This window comes from Diabrotica virgifera, chromosome 9, assembly GCF_917563875.1.
Source record: "Diabrotica virgifera virgifera chromosome 9, PGI_DIABVI_V3a".
Taxonomy (NCBI): Eukaryota; Metazoa; Arthropoda; class Insecta; order Coleoptera; family Chrysomelidae; genus Diabrotica; species Diabrotica virgifera.
In genome coordinates, this window is record NC_065451.1 from 87,038,999 (window position 1) to 87,058,566 (window position 19,568).

At 35.0% G+C, this 19,568-nt stretch overlaps 1 protein-coding gene and 1 long non-coding RNA gene across 2 annotated transcripts; both read left to right on the top strand.

Annotated features, from left to right (window-relative positions):
- Positions 1–2,570: 2,570 nt before the first annotated feature.
- LOC126892443 (uncharacterized) lies at positions 2,571–3,524 on the top strand. Its single transcript, XR_007700834.1, has 2 exons — positions 2,571–3,121; positions 3,163–3,524. It is a non-coding gene; the product is annotated as an uncharacterized LOC126892443 (long non-coding RNA).
- Positions 3,525–17,024: 13,500 nt separating this feature from the next.
- LOC126891073 (uncharacterized) lies at positions 17,025–17,681 on the top strand. The gene has a single exon (XM_050660251.1). It carries the CDS (start codon positions 17,025–17,027, stop codon positions 17,679–17,681), a length of 657 nt encoding a protein of 218 aa, XP_050516208.1.
- The last annotated feature ends 1,887 nt before the right edge of the window (positions 17,682–19,568 follow it).

Consider the following 19,568-nt stretch of genomic DNA (forward strand, 5'->3'; position numbering starts at 1 on the left):
AAAAAGTAAAAAAAAAATAAAATAAATAAAAACATAAAGAAAAAAATCACTAAAAGGATTTAAACCTCCGCGGGGTTGAACCGGGTTGACATCCTATCGTAGTGACAAAAAAAAGTCTACGAAGAGGATGTGGAGTTCTATGCTGTGTTCGTGGCATTTTTCAATTGTTTGTGTAACTATGTGGATCGCATCTGTAGTGGATCTGCCTTCTCTGAATCCTTGCTGGTAGCCCCAATTTTTTTCTCTGTGAATTGAGTAAGTTTTTGTTTGATGAGGGCTGTTAGAATTTTATATGTTGTACTCAGTAGAGATATTGCTCTATAGTTGTTACAGTTTGTTACTTCTCCTTTCTTAAATATTGGTATAATTCTGCCTTCTTTCCAATCCTCGGGCATTTCTTCTGCTTCCCATATTCTAACTATTAGGTTATAGATGCTTGTTAATAACTTTTCCCCTCCGTTTTTAATTATCTTATTGGGAATTTCATCTGGGCCAGGTGTTCTTTTCTGTTTCATTGTGAAACCACCTTAAAAATGGGTAATTTTTAATGTCTCGAATTTCTTAATTCTACGTTAACATTTAGTCAGATCGTGTTTACAGTAATCTTTATTTTTTAATTATAACGAGTGATCCAAAATTATTGGGATCAAAGGTGGCTCTGAACGACAGAGATAGCTATACAGTACATGTCGATTCTTAATTCGGATAAACTTTCCATTTTATGTCAACTTTGACAGACACTTGTCAGTGTCAGTGTACATACGTCAACTTTGACTTTCAAGTTTTACTAGACTCTACACAAAATTATTATTAATAAAAATGGTTTTCACGCATGAACAAAAGCGATCTATGCTCGAAATATATTTGAGAAATGGTCAAAAAATTAACGGAGAATGGGTTTACTTCAACCGAGACGCCTTTGCAGAATTTAGTGAAGAATTTCCCAATGTTGCAGTTCCTTATAACGTGTTTTGCAAAACTCTTCGTCAAGTTGTAAAAGTTTACAGAGAAACGGGAAGTGTAAGTCACAAGCCAGGGGCAGGCAGGCCTAAAGTGCGAACTGAAGAAAACGTCGAACTGGTCAGAGCAGTTATTGTAGATCAACCGCATACATCAATTCGGCATTTACGTCAACAGACAGATCTCTCATATGGAACTTGCCAGCGTATTCTTAAGAAAGATTTGCATTTTTATCCGTATCGTTTACAAGCTTTCCATGAACTCGCCGTTAACGACTATCCCCAAAGGCTAGGCTTCTGTAATTGGTATCTGGACAATCTCAGTAATAATGGTGATGTATTAAGCAAAACTTTTTTTACTGACGAATGTTGGTTTCACCTTTCTGGATACACAAATTCTCAAAATATGAGGATGTGGAGTGCAGATAACCCACATTATTTTGTTGAAACTCCTTTGTATCCACAGAAACTTGGAGTCTGGGCTGCTATAAGCAAGCGACGTATTGTAGGACCCATATTTTTTGAAGGGGTTCTAAATGCTGAAAGATACCGTCAAGAAATTTTAACTCCATTTATAAATCAGTTGATGGATGATGAATTAACAGAAGGATATTTTCAGCAAGACGGAGCTCGAATTCATACAACGCTGCAAAATTTGAATTATATTATGGACTTTTTCGACAATAGGGTCATTAGTTTAAATACACCTATTATATTCCCCCCTCGATCCTGTGATTTGACTCCCTGTGATTTCTTTCTGTGGCCATATTTAAAAAATTTGATTTTTAAAACTCCTGTAGCGGATTTGGAAGATCTTAAACAAAGAATAACTAATCATATTGAAGAATTAAATAATACTCCGTCAATCTTAAACAATGTAATAGAATCAATGACAAGGAGAGTTACTTTATGTAGAGATGTTGGAGGTGGACATATACAACATCTTCTTTGATTTTGTTTATTATTTTGTATATTAACCCGACATCGGAATTGGAGACACTACGGTGTGTCAGTGAGGTTATGTTCATGTTACAAGGTAGCTTGCGAAGTCTACACGGCTATTGCTAAAATGTAATTGTTTGTATCTGTTTTATAATTACGTTTGTCACTCTGTGCCTTATTAAATACACAACATATTAGGCAACGAGCCACAGAAAGAATCTACACAAAAGTCAAAAAATGTTGTTAATTGGGGCCATCGAGCATTTCGATCCTGCTAAAAGTGATATCACATCTTACGTGGAGAGACTTGAGTAGTTGTTTTTATGTAATGTAGTGGAGAAAGACAAGGAAGTTCCATTATTGATTACTTTAATTGGTGGAGAAGTTTACAGTGTTTTAAAAGACTTATTTGCACCAGAACTATCAAGTTCAAAAACATTTTTGAAAAGTTAAAAACCGTTCGGTCTGAACATTATAGTCCAAAGAGGTTAGTTATTGCTGAAAGGTATAAATTTTACAACATAAGTCAAGAACCTACAGAGGATATTAAAAGTTTTTTGTCAAAACTAAAAAGTGTAGCTCAATATTGTAAAGGGCCTAGCTGGGTAAGATGATGAAAAGTGCCCCCAACTCGATACGAATTGCATAGGGTAGGTGGGGGTAAAAGTACGCACGGGGCCAAGGTACGCACTTACATTTTTCAGTAACTTCTTATATGTTGGCAACAACATCTTGTGGCATATGTTTGTACTACTCAGTAGCATTGGATGAGAAACTTTGGCGCAATCAGGGCGAACACAACAACAAAAATGAGGTAAAAATTATTTTTGTACCTCTTGATCTAATTTTTCTTAAAAATTGATTGATTCTAATTCTTAATCTTTCAAACTCAGATTATTATTGGTTAGGCATGTTGAAAGTTTATTGTTAGAAGTCTTCTTCTACATGACAGTTTGAAGTTCATATGTGCATAGTTTCATATTGAGGTTAGATATATTATTGGTTGCCGGATGGGGCAAAAGTACTCACACAAATGGGGCAAAGGTACGCACTGCTAACGTTGGAATGGGGCAAACGTTCGCAGTGCGTACCTTTGCCCCCAGTGAGGTATACTTGGCAAATGCATGTTTCAAGTCAATCTTCAAAGTGAATATCAAGTTGAGCTTGATATTCTATCAGCTAATTTTGTCTCAATTGCAAAATGTCTCAAATCGGCAAAAGTACGCATGTGCGTACTTTGGCCCCATTGGGTGGGGCAAAGGTACGCATTTACATTTTTTTTTCAAAAAGTTATCAACACTACAAAAATAATGAAGAATTTCCATTTGCCTAATATGATTACAAAATGTATCAATTTCACTTTCATCTATACTCTGTGCCAATTCAAGCATTAGGAGATTCACTAGAGATGAAAATATAGAAAATGCGTACATTTGCCCCCACCTACCCTATAGGTCAACGTTTGGCACATATAGAGAAACTCACTTTCTGAAATTTTTAGCCCCCTAGGTGGTCACGTCACTCACCTAGAGCCTAATTCTTTAGGCTTTTTATGTTTTTATTTTTTATCTCAGCCGCATTGAAAACTAGAGAAAAACTGTAAATAAAAAAGTTCTGTCCGAATTTTTTTTTTATTTTTGACGGGAAATTCAAATTTTAGGACGATTTTAAAATTTTAAATAAGTATAAAAAAATAACTAAGACATTTGTTCTCACGAAAAAAATTTATAACGTGTATTTTTGCATAATGTTTCACCCTGAATTTTTTCAGATTTTTAAAATTGGTGAAACGTACTTTTATAAATAAAAAACCGCATTTCTTCGCTTTTTTTTCGCTTTTTGATACAATTTTATACAGCGTGTTTAAAAAAGGTAACACCGTCACTAGGATAGGTAAAAAACTGAAAAATAATTGGGGTTTGCCTAATAAAAAATTTTTGTAATGTCATCCATTTTCAAGATACAGGGTTGAAGACCACAAAATTTTACGATTTTGCCGAAACTACTGGCAACATTGTAATAAAATTTGGCAGGTTTTAAGAAGTAGTTATTGTTCATTTTTTCACATACAATTAAGAATTTTATATTCATCATTGGCGCGCATACGGGTAATGGTCTGAACTTTTTAAAGAAAAAAAGATAGTACGCCACTGACATATTTCAAGTTAACAGTCATTTTTAAATTCCTCGTTCAATTTGTGACAAAAAATCTATCTTCCCATTTTTTCATATGACGCGCCATTTTTATGCAAAAATAAAATATTTTAATCCTTACAATACAAAGTATTCGAATTTCTATGTAAGTTTCTATACATCTACATTACACTCATATGGGCCATTCCACGAACATACGCCTGTTTTGGATTACTTCGACAACGAATATTTTACTGTGCAACATAAAAAGTACGAAAGTAAATGGCGCTAATAATTATTCCAATAAACAACAATGTAATTTGCAATTTACTTTCGTTCTTCTTATTTTGCACAGTAAAATATTCGTTGTCGAAGTAATCCAAAACAGGCGTATGTTCGTGGAATAGGGTATATTATGTACATCCATAGAAAAACTTAATTCCAATACTTTGGAAGCGTTAAAATATTTTATTGTTTGCATGAAAACGGCGCGTCCTATGAAAAAAAAGGCTAGAAAGCTTTTTTTGTCCGAAATTGGACGAGGAATTCAAAAATTATTATTAATTTTAAATATGTCAGTGGCGTACTATCTTTTTTCTTTAAAAAGTTCAGACATTCCTCGTCTGCGCGCCAAAGATGAATATAAAATTCTTAATTGTATGTCAAAAAATGAACAATAACTACCTCTTAAAACCTGCCAAATTTTATTACAATGTTGCCAGTAGTTTCGGCAAAATCGTAAAAAATGTGTAAAATTTTGTGTTCTTCAACGCCCTGTATCTTGAAAATGGATGACATTACAAAAATGTTTTATTAGGCAAACCCCAATTATTTTTCAGTTTTTACCTATCCTAGTGACGGTGTTACCTTTTTTAAACACTCTGTATAAAATTGTATCAAAAAGCGAAAAAATGCGGTTTTTTATTTTTAAAAGTATGTTTCACCAATTTTAAAAATATGAAAAAATTCAAGGTGAAACATTATGCAAAAATTCACGTTATAATTTTTTTTCGTGAGAACGAATGCCTTAGTTATTTTTTTATGCTGATTTAAAATTTTAAAATCGTCCTAAAATTTTAATTTCCCGCCAAAAATTAAAAAAAAAATTTTCGGACAGAACTTTTTGACACTTACAACATTTTTATTTAAAGTTTTTCGCTAGCTCTCGATGCGGATGAGATAAAAAATAAAAACATAAAAAGCCTAATTAGGCTCTAGGTGGGTCACGTGAAAACCTAAGGGGGCTAAAAATTTCAGAAAGTGAGTTTCTCTATATGTGCTAAACGTTGACCAATATGCAATTCGAATCCACTTTTCATCATCTTACCCGGCTAGGCCCTTTACAATATTGAGCTACACTTTTTAGTTTTGACAAAAAACTTTTAATATCCTCTGTAGGTTCTTGACTTATGTTGTAAAATTTATACCTTTCAGCAATAATTAACCTCTTTGGACTATAATGTTCAGACCGAACGGTTTTTAACTTTTCAAAAATGTTTTTGAACTTGATAGTTCTGGTGCAAATAAGTCTTTTAAAACACTGTAAACTTCTCCACCAATTAAAGTAATCAATAATGGAACTTCCTTGTCTTTCTCCACTACATTACATAAAAACAACTACTCAAGTCTCTCCACGTAAGATGTGATATCACTTTTAGCAGGATCGAAATGCTCGATGACCCCAATTAACAACATTTTTTGACTTCCCAATTAACAACATTCAGAATTATTTCCGTATTTTTCAATTTATTAATTTCCATATATTCTAAAAAAGATAACTTAAGGCCTTTATTTTGAATATGCAGAATTTGAAACTCTTCATTGAAAGAATGATTATGATCTAGAAGGTGAAGTGCGTATGTAGAAGTGTCTGTTTTTCTATTGTTGAAAGCCCTTTTGTGTTCTGCTATCCGTTTGTCAAAGGTTCTGCCAGTTTGACCGATGTAAGTTTTCGGACAGTCACCACACGTTAGTTTGTACACACCACTCTGTAGTTGCTTTTTCTTTCGGCTTTTATTGTTCTTAATATGAAGAAATTCCCATGACAAAAAATAACTTCGAGATAGAACTAAACATCATTAAACAAATAGCAGTAAACAATGGCTATAACGAACAAACAGTTAACAAAATTTTAAACCAAAAACTCCATAAGAAAGCCCTGAAATTAGTGTATCCACCACCACAGAAAGAACCCAGTGCCTTCTGCTCTCTCACATACACTGGCAAGATAACAATAAAAATAGCCAGATACTCGTACATAAAAAAGAAAGGAGTAACACCAGCTTTCAGAACTAATAACAACTTAAGCAAATATATTAAGAACAATAAAAGCCGAAAGAGAAAGCAACTACAGAGTGGTGTGTACAAAATAACGTGTGGTGACTGTCCGAAAACTTACATCGGTCAAACTGGCAGAACCTTTGACAAACGGATAGCAGAACACAAAAGGGCTTTCAACAATAGAAAAACAGACACTTCTACATACGCACTTCACCTTCTAGATCATAATCATTATTTCAATGAAGAGTTTAAAATTCTGCATATTCAAAATAAAGGCCTTAAGCTATCTTTTTTAGAATCTATGGAAATTAATAAATTGAAAAATACGGATATAATTCTGAATGACCAACTCGAGACAAACAGCTCCCCACTCCTCAACCTCTTCAGTTAAAGACTTAAAAAGGCAAACACATTGTAAACTACACCACTTGAAATTCCGGTGTCAGACACCGGAGGAACAAGACGTGCCAGCAGCGGAGCGGAAAACAGCGACAACAGCCAACGAAGTAGGAGTGGCTTGACTGTGAACTTTTCAGTTCAGTCTTGAATGCAAGCAAGACAGCAGTGGAGCGCTTCTCACTCTCTGAGGCGAGAAGGAGAGGCAAAGGCCGATTGACTGGATGTGGTGAAACTTAGGGAATTTGATTTTATTGAATTCTCTGAGACGCCGCAGCTAGACATCGGTTAGCGGAAAAAGCAATAACGGGCTCGACGTGAGCCCGTTACGGGATGTCTACTGTGCCTCCGTAAGGGTATCGACACTGCAAGGTGTAGTTCTTTGGAATCTACATCGGGCAGCCCCGGCCCCTAGGTCAGTAGAACGAGAACATCAAGAGAATCCCGTACCTAGTTCTGTCTGGGTACGAGAACTACCGCGATAGATGCAGGGAAACCAACCCTGAAGCCGAGCTGGCGTCGGGCCAGGCGGCGAAAAAAAAAGGTTCGTCCAAATTAGGACTTCCTCCCTCAGACGATTGATCGAGCTAGGTCTCGATCACCCCCCCCCCCCATGGCCACTCCGCCAACACATGAGGATCCACGCAAAGTGGATCTTACCCTTACAGGAACATCAAACAGAGGAAAGTGAAGAGGAAACCGAGATGAAATCCGAGGAAGACTCCGAAGAAGACACCGACACCGAGGACACGGAAAATGAAACCCCCTGCGAGGCAGAGAGAGGAAGAACGAAAAGGGCTAGGAGGACTTAACTGCCCGTACATGAGGCATGTTAATGAGATGTCCAAGCAACTTCAAGTTTAACTGCTTGAAAAAGAGGCAACCCGGCATAGAACCGAAAACGAGCAACTAAGGGCCGAAATCGAGAGACAAAAAAGAGATGACTAAGATGTCAAACCAGATGGACGACCTGCTGAAAGAGTTGCAAGAAACTCGGAAACTGATAGAGAAGCAACACCAACAGGAGAAGCTGACAAAACCCGAACCGAAAAAGGACCCAGCGATCAAAAAGCCACCGCCGGCTGAAGAACCGAAGCCAAAAAAGAAGAAAGAAAATTTCCCACCACTGTCACGAGGACCAGCAGACCCAAAAAGCCAGACCCCACCCCAGAGCAAAACACAGATGGTGAGACGTCTGCCTTGAGGCGATCTGGCGATTCGGAGTCTGAGGACATGGAAACAAACGAAGAAACCACCGTGCTGCCTGAACAACAGGCAACACCTCACAGAAAGCCGCCTGTAATTAAATTACCAGTAGAAATGAATATAAAACCCAAAGTGGTTTTAAGAGGATTTCCCTCAAACACCACCAAGGAGGAAATCCAAGAAGAGATGGAAGCGCAACACCAAATAGTCTGCCAAGCAGCTAAGAATATGACCACAAAAGCCGGCCCCAAAAGGAAACTACCGATGTTCGTACTGACTCTGAATCGCGAGGACGTAGAAAAGGCTAAGCTGATCACCAATCTGTGCCACATGAAGGTAGTGGTAGAAGACCTACGAAAAGCGACAGGGCCAACGCAGTGCTTCAACTGTCAGGGCTTCCACCATGCACAGAACGCGTGCCACAAAGATCCCAAATGTGTGAAATGCTGAGAAGATCACCCCACGAAGCTGTGCAAAAGACCCAGAGACACAAAGGCAACCTGCGCTAACTGCAAAGGAAGTCACCCCGCAAGCTACAGAGGATGCCCAAGATGTCCAACCTGGAGCAGACCACCACAACAGACGACAACAGGTAACCGGAGTCTCCTATGCCAAAGCCACACAAGGCAACAACCAACAAGCCACCACAGCGATCCTCCCAGACGAAGACTACCTGGTCAGACTAGTGACCAAGGTAGTCCAAGAAGTCATCCAAGATACCAGACAGACGATCAGGTAAAACCAGTATACAAACCAAAAAAATCATAAAAAGGCGTAAGCCACCAAAAAAAAAACAAAAAAATCTTGAGCGCCAAGCCATTGGACTGAGCCCAATTGGGCCTGGTACAATGGCTTGGAGCCCAAGCAAGAAAGCAATTTTAGTTCCGCGGATAAGTAATTAAGAAGATAAAAGGCTTAGAGCGCATCACGCTGGCCTAGTTTTTTGCATTCGATTAGGGTACCACATGGAATCTTATTACCCAGGATTCCATAGTGAAGAGCATTTGGCTACGATAGTTGTGCTCTCATCGCGCATCAGCGTGCTATGGGGGGGAAAGGGATGGCCTGGGGCATTGGAGCGAGGTGGGGTGATCCCTGTTTTTTACCCGGGTCAAAACACCTCGCCCCAATGAATTGTTACACCCGAATGTACATTTTCGAAAGGGTGAACATCTCCCACAGGTCGGGTTAAATCAAATGGCTTGCTTGCTTGCTACTACATCACTTGAGAAAGGCACTCTGCCGAAACAGCTGTAGTCACTTAGTTGTAATAAATTTTGTGGAAGTATAGAAAACTAACGTTTTCAGTGTTTTATTGTTAGACTTTGTTTCGCTGATGACCAAATTCTGATCGCTCAGGATCATGACGACTTGCGTTACATGACGTGGAAGCTAATAGAAGAATATAACAAATTAGGCCTCGCAGTCAACATTAAGAAAACTGAAGCCATGTGTATTGGAGGGACAAAACAGTCCATTACATTAGATGATGGGGTAGAAATTAAATATTGTGATGAATACAAGTATCTGGGCATGAAGATAACTCAAGATGAGATACTCGATGCTACTATAAATGACAGAAACATACAGGGTAGAAAAGCCATATCCATGATGAACGGCATTCTGTGGGACCAAACAATATCTAAAGCGAACAAACAGATCATATACCGGGTGTCCATCTATATTTTCCCCCATTTTAACTGCCTATAACTTCTAAACGGCTTAAGATAGAAATATGCGGTTTTCGATGAAATGTTTTATTTTAGTAAAAGTTTTGTCTGAATGGATTGAATTTTTTATATAGATTTCAAATACGAAAAGAAAAATAGCGGATTTTTGAAAAAAACGTTGTTGACTTTTTTTTAATGGAACACCCAGTATATTTTTTTGTAAATTGAAAGAAAGGTCATTCACCTATCTAGCGATATAAAGTTTTTTAAAATCGGTTGTCAAATCACTGAGTAATTAATTTTTAAAATGAGCGGTGCAACGTGGATATCACATACCTAAATAACATAACTAAGCAAAATTATATGATTTCCACATTGCATCTTTCATTTTAAAAATTATTTGCTCAGTCATTTGACAACCGATTTAAAAAATTTCTTATCGCTGGATAGGTAGATGACCGTTTTTCCAAGATACACAAAAATATACTGGGTGTTTCAATAAAAAAAGTCAATAACGTTTTTTTTCAAAAATCCGCCATTTTTTATTTAAAAGCGACATAAAAAATGATCATTTACCTAAAAACCTGAAAAAACGGTCATTTACCTATCCAACGATATAAATTCTTTTAAAATCGGTGGTCAAATGACAGAAATTAATTTTTAAAATGAGAGATGCAATGTGGAAATCACATAACATAACATCAATTTGCTTAGTTATGTTATTTAGGTATGTGATATCCTCGTTGCACCTCTCATTTTAAAAATTAATTACTCAGTGATTTGACAACCGATTTTGAAAAAAATTATATCACTGGATAGGTGAATGACCTTTCTTTCAATTTACAAAAAATATACTGGGTGTTCCATTAAAAAAAAGTCAACAACGTTTTTTTCAAAAATCCGCCATTTTTCTTTTCGTATTTGAAAGCGATATAAAAAATTTAGTCCATTCAGACAAAACTTTTACTAAAATAAAACATTTCAGCGAAAACCGCATATTTCTATCTTGAGCCGTTTAGAAGTTATAGGCAGTTAAAATGGGGGAAAATATAAATGGACACCCGGTACAATACCATACTTAAAAGTGTAAACAAGTCTCCACAAGATGGAGACCTTACGAAAATGGTACGGCCATATACAGCAAATGCCAGATGACAAGATCCATAAACAGATTTTGGCGTGGACACCACAAGGGAGAAGGGAAAGAGGAAGGTCGAGAAGAAGCTGGAGGGAGAGAATTGAAAAAGAACTAGAGGAAAGTCCAGGTCTGTGATTAAACAGAGAAGAATGGCGGTTAGGAGTCGGAAGGCGTAGGAGGGCTCTGTAGTAGTAGTTTATTATTCTGTAGCAGTAGTTGAAAAATTACCCACACTTTTCAAAAAATTTGTTTCGAGTCTCCAGAGAGTACCAAAGAGTGTAACGGATTAAAAGGGATAGGTACCTACTGGGAAACTGAAGCTATGTTTTTGTGGCATCTTAATAAGTTTATTCCAAAGTAAACTTAATATAACGAGCAAAATGAACTAAAGCACAGGATATCAAAAGGTAACTGAAAGGTCGACAGTTTAAAAAAATTATTAGAGTCAAAGTACCTATCGAGAAAGACGAAAACCAGAATATACAAAACCGTAATAAGAGCAACAGTCACCTACGGATGTGAGACATGGGTGCTAAACAAAACAAGAAGAACTGATAGAGAGGTGGGAACGAAAGGTACGAAGAGCTATTTTCGGGGGAAAATACAGAAGACGGTTGGCAAAGAAGAACCAATCAAGAATTAAAGATGCCTTACAACGAACCAAGTATAACAAGACACACAAAGAATCAGGTGGACAGGTCATGTCGAGAGAATGGATAGAGCAAGATTGCCAAAGAAGGTACTGCTAAGTAGACCAGTTGGGACAAGAAGACGAGGTAGCCCAAGAAAAAGATGACGAGAAAAGTTTCAGGACGATATAGGATCGATGGAAATTACAGACTGGAGAGAGAAGGCGAAAAATAGGATACAGTGGAGAACCATAGTGCAGCAATTTTTACATAGAAATTAAATATAAGACATTAGTATATACCTACTATCATGTGTATTATGTAAAATTGTAAAACCCTAGGCCTACAAGGCCTGTAGTGCACATTAAATAAATAAATGAAACTCAATATAACTTAAAAAATTTACAAGTAATATTCAATGCATTACGATTTCAAAAAAGTTTAGGAGCGGGGGGGGGGGGGGGTGCCTTAGTTCAGAGATTAGGTTGGCGCCTAAAGTAATGTTCAAAAAGAATGAAGCTACCATTAAGAAAGATGGTAGTCATGAAGCTGGTAGAAGTTATGTCCAACATAAGTCATGCTTTAGATGTGGTAGAATACATATGATTCATCAAAATGTCCAGCCAAAGCATGGCAATGTTTCAGTGGTAAGAAAGTGGCTCATACAAGTACCGTCTGTGGTTCGAAAGTTAGTTTATTAGAAGAAGGTGATATACAAGGTGAAGTGAAGGAGGAAGAATAATTATTTCTGGGATCTTTGTCTTCATTGGAACTAGAAAATTCAGCTCCAGAGAAAATAGTATTAAAAGAGGAACTCAATTTTATTTGACATTGATACTGGTGCCTGTTGCACAGTAATTCATATACAGGATTTCAAAAAGTTTTTGTCAGCTTTAAATATTTATTCTGTTAATAAATGAAGTAGTACTAAAAAATAAAGTAGTACTAAATACAAAACATGATTATTACCATCAAATTCAGGGAAACTTGTATTTAACGCAAAGGAATGTGTCACTTAGTGATTTGGACACGCTTGGAATCAGCCTTCTATGATATCCCTATTGAAAAAGGCTGGGAAGAAAATATAAATTAAAAATGTGTGTACCATTTTTATATATTCGGCTGCAATACGAAGGAAAAACAATCTTACTTTTTAATTAGAATAAGGAGTGCAGCCAGTCCCTTTAACTGCAGTTTTCTGCTCTTATTGGAGCGTCATCAGAAGGAACGTAGGAACTGTTCTCCTTAATCCAATCAAATCGCATCGAAATGTTTTCCCAAATATTGCAGCCAAAATGATGGTAATGGGTGGCTAGCGCCATCTGGCCGTGTAGAAGTCTTGGAGGCGTATACATGGGGATGTACCAGTAAGTTTTCAATTTAAAAATCTTTTAGTAATTTTTGATATTTTTCAATATTAATTATTTGCTATTAGGATTGAAAACTTGCTTCGTATTTTTAAAAATATAAATTGATTAAAAGATTTTTACTTAATTAAATATATGTATACCATTTTTATTTGTGAATAAAACACTTCAAAACAATATTTTTCTGTTTATTTTGTATATCTATACATATTGCAAATAGCAAAAAGAGAACATTATTGTCTTTATTTACCAGATTACATGCATAGAAAGAGTTTTAATTTTAAAATGTTACATAAAGCTAGTTAACTAGATCATTGAATTAGTTCATTCACTTTTTTTCAACAATATTTTTATTTCAGTAATAACTATATTGTAACATTAATAAATTGTGTTACAAAATTAATTACAATATATTCAAACACTTACAAATTATATATAATTAATTGCTAATGCAGTGCACAGATTCTAAAGGAGCCGTTGGGGGATAGAGTATATGCACATTATTATAGTCGCTGTATGAGAAAGTATTCGAAATAATATTTTATTTCATTATTTCAAATACTTTTCTCTCTCAACACCGACTATAATACTGCGCATAGACACCATCCCCCACCAGCACCTTTAGAATCTGTGCACTGTACCTAATTTTACAACGTAAAAGTATAACAAAGTACAAAACCAACTATGGTATTGTGACATAACAAAAGTGAATCAGTAAATTACTTGATTGAAATTAAGGAACAATACACCAAATGTTGTAGACAGGTGAGCCGCAATACAACATAACTATTTGTTGTGTAAAATATTGAGAATTTTTAATTTATAATATAACTATAATGTTTACGCAAAAAAAATTGAAGAAGTTCAAAATAAATTCCTTGGGTTTTTGGGATTTAAAATTAGAGTTATTAATGGGAGTAACAGGTTTTGCAGTTATGAAGAAATTAGAGCATAATATATAAATATCAATACCCTGGAAGAACGTCGTTATCACCATTATTTGAAAATTCTGTGTACTTTATTAAATAGTACAGCAAATAGTAATTATTTATTGTCTAAGCTTGATTTTAAAGTCCCTTCATACAGTACTCGAAATGCAGTTGAAAACACTTTTCATGTACCATTTCATCGATGTAATTATGGTCTCAATGAACCTATAACTAGAATGTTACGTCTAGCAAATCAAAATACTGAGAGGCTTAATTAATTTTAGTTCCACACCTAACCAATTTATACGCGACTTGCAACAAATTAATATTGCCTCTTAATTGTTTTGTTTTGTCCACCATTACCAGTCTGTTTCTAATTTGTTCTATATGTAATTTATTTCTTTTAACTATTATATTTTATGTGTTACATATATGATTTTTTTCATATTTATTAGTATCCCAAAATTTGTAAAAAATTGTAACTGTATTGGGCTTGTCCTGTGGTAATAAAAAAAACAAAATATTTTTTAGTTTTTTAAATTTGATATTTTTTTATCTCATTTATGTTTCACAGTAAAATGTTACTCGAAACTAATTAGCTAGCTCATTGAATTAATTCATTCACTCATTAATTTGACAATATTTATTTCAAGAATATTAAAATAAGATAACATCAACTAAGTTAAACATTGTCTTATAAAAATAATTACAATATGAGGATTTTCGTGCAATAAGGGCGAACTCCAATGGCGAGTGCGCCCTTGTTGCACACAGAGTCTCATATATTGAAACACTCATATATACTGCTAATATCTGTATGTATTTACTAGGATATTCTCTAAATTTATATTTTTATTTTATTTATTTACGGGGTACCACTCAATTATATAATATATTGGGTGGTACCCCGTAAATAAATAAATAAAATAAAAATATAAATAAATTTAGAGAACCTCCTAGTAATATACATAACATATTACAAATATATCAAGTGATACATTAAATATAAAAATGGAGTAAATACGACAAAAGTCAGCCAAGCAGCCCTATAGAATAAAACAAATATTAAAATAAGATAAAATACAACAAACAGAAATCACCTAAGTTATAAAAGTTTTTTTATATGTTGTCTACAAACATCATCAGAAGTGCACAGTAACAAATCAAAGTATTTCCATTTAGAATCATTCCATTCAATAGAGAATGCCTACCAAAATAGCAGCTATGAAATTTAATTACAAAATTTTGAGATAATCTAATGACTCTAGAGGGAACATTAAAATCAATTAGATACAACAGCAGATCATTGCAATTTATTCTGGAATTCAGTAGTTTATGTAGAAACAAAATATCAGCGTAAATCTGTCTGCGTAAACCGATCTATTAACAAAATTATGTCCCAATCAGTATACATTAAAAGCCTTGGGAGAAAAACAAATAAAACTACAACCTAATACAGGAGAAGTGTATAGTAAAATCACAAAAGCACTACAAGAGAAGAAAACAGAATTTCATACATACAAACCAAAACAGGACAAAAGTTTTAGAGTGGTATTAAAGAACCTCCACCATTCAACAAACATTGAGCATATTAAAAACAACGTAGAAGACCTCGGCCATGAAGTTGTCCAGATATGGAATGTGAAACAAAACAAGACAAGAAAACCACTACCAATGTTCTTCGTCGACTTAAAGGTCAAAGAAAATAACAAAGATATATACAACACCAAACTGTTCATGAATACAAGCGTAATATTCGAACCGCCAATCTCTAGAAGAACAATAGCACAATGTATGCGATGTCAAAGGTACGGACATACAAAAAACTTCTGTCAAAGAGAATACAGATGCGTCAAATGTACAGAATTTCACCAAACATCTGAATGTCCTAGAAATATAAAAGACAACACAGTCAAATGCGTAAACTGCCTGGAGAACCATCCAGCAAACTATAGAGGATGCATAATACACAAAGAATTACAACAAAAGTTATACCCCAGACTGCGACAGAAAAACACAGCGACCACAACTAATAGTGCACGCACAGTAACCGCTGATAATACATATGCACAAGTTGTTACAATGCAAAACGTAACAAATAATCCTAACGGAGCAACCAATATCCAACAATCACAATCAAATGATCTCACGGAACTAAAAAATATGATGAGAGATCTAATAACCCAAATGGGAACGATCATGAATCTAATCACAACGCTTGTTTCAAAACTTTCTTAATGGATACTCAATTGTTAAAGATAGTACAGTGGAACGCCAATGGTCTGAGTCTACATGCTCATGAAATTAAAGCTTACATCATCGGCAATAACATTGATGTATTTCTAGTCTCAGAAACACATTTTACCAATAAAAACTATTTCAAAATACCTAAATATAACATCTACCACACAAACCATCCAGATAATACAGCTCATGGAGGAACAGCAGTTATAATTCGTAGCAGTATACAACATTATGAATTAGAAAGTTATCAAAAAGAATACCTACAAGCAACCAGTGTAGCAATAGAAAGTAGCACTGGTACTCTGGTTCTATCAGCAGCATATTGCCCACCTAAACACAACAACAAAAAAGAACAATATACTAACTACATAGGATCACTTAGCTTCCATTCGTCGTGGTAGTCAGACGTGCGTAGGAAAGAAGCTTGTTTTTTAAAACCGGTGTCTATAAATTAGATATTTAAATAAATATTTTGTGAACTTTAAAAGTAAATTAATTACACCAAATAAAAAAGCGAAATCGGAATAAAAACATTAAAAAGTTATGAGTGCAGTTAGCGGGGGCGACGCCCCCGATAAAAATGTTTTAGAAACCCAAATGGATACAGAACATGCAACATCTTCAAAGGAGGAGCTATTAGGATTCCAAAATCTTGTTCCAGTTACACAGATAAGTACCACAAAACTTGTTAATAATAAACCCATTATCGATAATGACTTTGCTAATGTACACACTTCAATAACAAATAACATTAACAAAGAAGTAGGAACAAAAAGGGAGGAATTTCTTTACCGACAAAACGACCTAGGACCTTTTTACGCGTATTTAGAAAATAATTCACCCGATTTTAAAGGCAGATTAAACGCGTTAAGGATAGGTGACATTATTATCACAAATTTTAAAGAAATTGATGAAAAAATTGTAAGCATTGACGCAGTAGGAAGAAATAAAATACGTATAAAATTTAAAGATTATAAATCGGCTAACTATATCATATCTAAAAAAAATGAAGCAATATTTATAAAAAATAATCTAGACATGTACATTCCTAAGTTTCTTTTAGTTAGACAGGGCGTAATAAAAGATATTTCCACAGAATTTTCAGTAGAGTATGTTAAAAACAGAATAAAAATGTACGATTTACACTGTAAATTTGAAGTCCTTCAAGTCACAAGATTAAATCGAAGACAAGTAGATGAAAACGGTACTCAATACATTCCAACAAAAACATGCGTAGTTAGTTTTAAGTCACAAGTGTTACCAAAATATATAACAATCAACAAGGTACTAAAGGAAGTCGAACCATACAAACAAAAGGTGCTATTATGCTTTAATTGTCTTCGATTTGGACATACAGGTGGGCAGTGTAAGAGCAAGGCTAGGTGCGATAAATGTCAAGAATCCCACAACTCAAAAGATTGTAAAAAGACCGATCTCACTCCAAAATGTTTTAACTGTTCGGGAGATCATTTTACTACAAATTTAAGCGCGTGTCAAGAATTTCAGCGTCAAAAACTTATTAAAGACGCTATGTCTTCCAATAATATTAGTTATCAAGACGCAAACAAACAGTTCCCCAGTAACTCCTATGCAAAAGTAACATCCATAAATACGGAACAAACTACAAACCTCTCCTGCCTCAAAACTTTCCCTCCATTAAATCCCAATAATTATACACCCACCCAATTCCCATCAAATCCAATTAACAAAATGTCAACTAATAATATATTCTACAATAATAATTCAAATAGTACAAATTCTCGAACATTCAAAAGACAGACCAAATAGTCCAGATCCAACATTAATTTTGCATAATGAAATTATATCTTCCCCTAGATCTCAATTACCTACGGGAGGAATATTAGACAGCATTAACTATAAGGGAAATATTAATAATAATCCAGTTGCATCTCCTTCAGACTTGAGCATGATAAATTCAATATTAGAATTAGTTATAGAAATTGTCACAAAAGTTTTAGTAACAAAAAGTATAAACATAAATAAGGAAGAACTCGAAAACTTAGTAAAATTAACTATAAATGGAAACACGTCATCACATTCTCAGACCTCAACCATGCAATAAATATCCTTCAATGGAACTGCCGTTCGGCAGTTTCTAATAAAAATAACTTAGAATATCTACTAGATAGGGGCAACTACTCCGTTGCACTTCTATCGGAAACATGGTTTAAAGCAGAAAAATACTATAATTTTAAAGGCTTCAACAATATTCGCTGTGACCGGGACGACGGGTACGGCGGCTCTGCCATTTTATTAAAATCAGACTTAATATACCAAGAAGTCTCAATTCCAACTACAATCAACTTTGAGCATACTTGTATCTCGGTAAATTTTCCATATATACATAAAAAAATTTACTTTGTTTCACTATACCTTAAACCGAGAACTAGAATATCATTACAACAGTGGATTAACTTTTTGGAACAAATTCCAAAACCATTCATAATTGGGGGCGACTTTAACGCACATAGTTTGGCATGGAACGATGGATATGACGATATCTATGGCAAGATTCTTTTGGAAGCTATCGAACAATGCAACCTAGTAATTATAAACGACGGATCACCTACATTAGCAAACAATAAGAAGTCAGCTGTAGACTTGACCCTCTGTACACAGGATCTGACACAACTAATTACGTGGTGTACTTTAGAAGAACCTTATGGCTCTAATCACTTACCAATACACATACAATTTGGAAGGAATATTCCACCTGCGCAAATTAAACAGACAAAACATAATATATGGAGACTCAAGGCTGCTAATTGGGATGTATACACCGCTACCCTTGAAGCAACAGAACCAAAATCATCACTAATGGGCATTATCGACAATATTAACAAAGCTGCCGACAAAGCAATTCCGTTACGAAAATCAAACGCACAAAATAGAAATCATTGCTCAAAGGACTGGTGGAACGAAACCTGTAACATAGCTGCTAAAGCAAGAAAACAAGCTTTCTTAACCTACACACAGGCTCCAAATCTTAATAATCTAACAGAATATAAAAGACTTGATGCAGTAGCTAAAAAAACTTTTAAAGAAACTAAGAAAAAAAGTTGGATAAATTACTGCCAAAATCTAAATCAAAATACACCAATTAAAGAAGTGTGGAACAAAGTAAACCGATATAAAAACCGAAAACAAGCGAATAAACCCCTAATGGACCCCAAAGAAGACTGGATAAGCGAATTCCACACAAAAATCTCACCTCCATGGGTCGAAAACAACATTACTCAACAAATAGCTACTGTAAATAGGAACACTTCTTTCCTACAATCGTTATTTCAATTATGGGAACTCGATCATTGCATTAAATCAACAAATAATAAATCTCCCGGGGCGGATAACATTTCATATAATATGTTGCATAAAATGCCCTTAGACCATAAGAAAGCCCTGTTGGAATTGTTCAATTCGATTTGGATAAATAGGATTCCTTTTCCACCGATGTGGAAAGAATACATCATAGTACCTATCAAAAAACCTGGAAAACAGAATGGAAATGCAGATTCATATAGACCCATAGCTTTATCATCGTGTATATTTAAAACCATGGAAAGAATGATAAAGAACAGGCTTGAATATTGGCTAGAAAATGAAAAAATATTACCTGACTCACAATATGCTTTTAGAAAGGGAAGATCTTCCTTG

Bases quoted from the DNA above. Each gene is read 5' to 3' on its own strand.
- LOC126891073 (XM_050660251.1), top strand. From the start codon at position 17,025: ATGTACGATTTACACTGTAAATTTGAAGTCCTTCAAGTCACAAGATTA.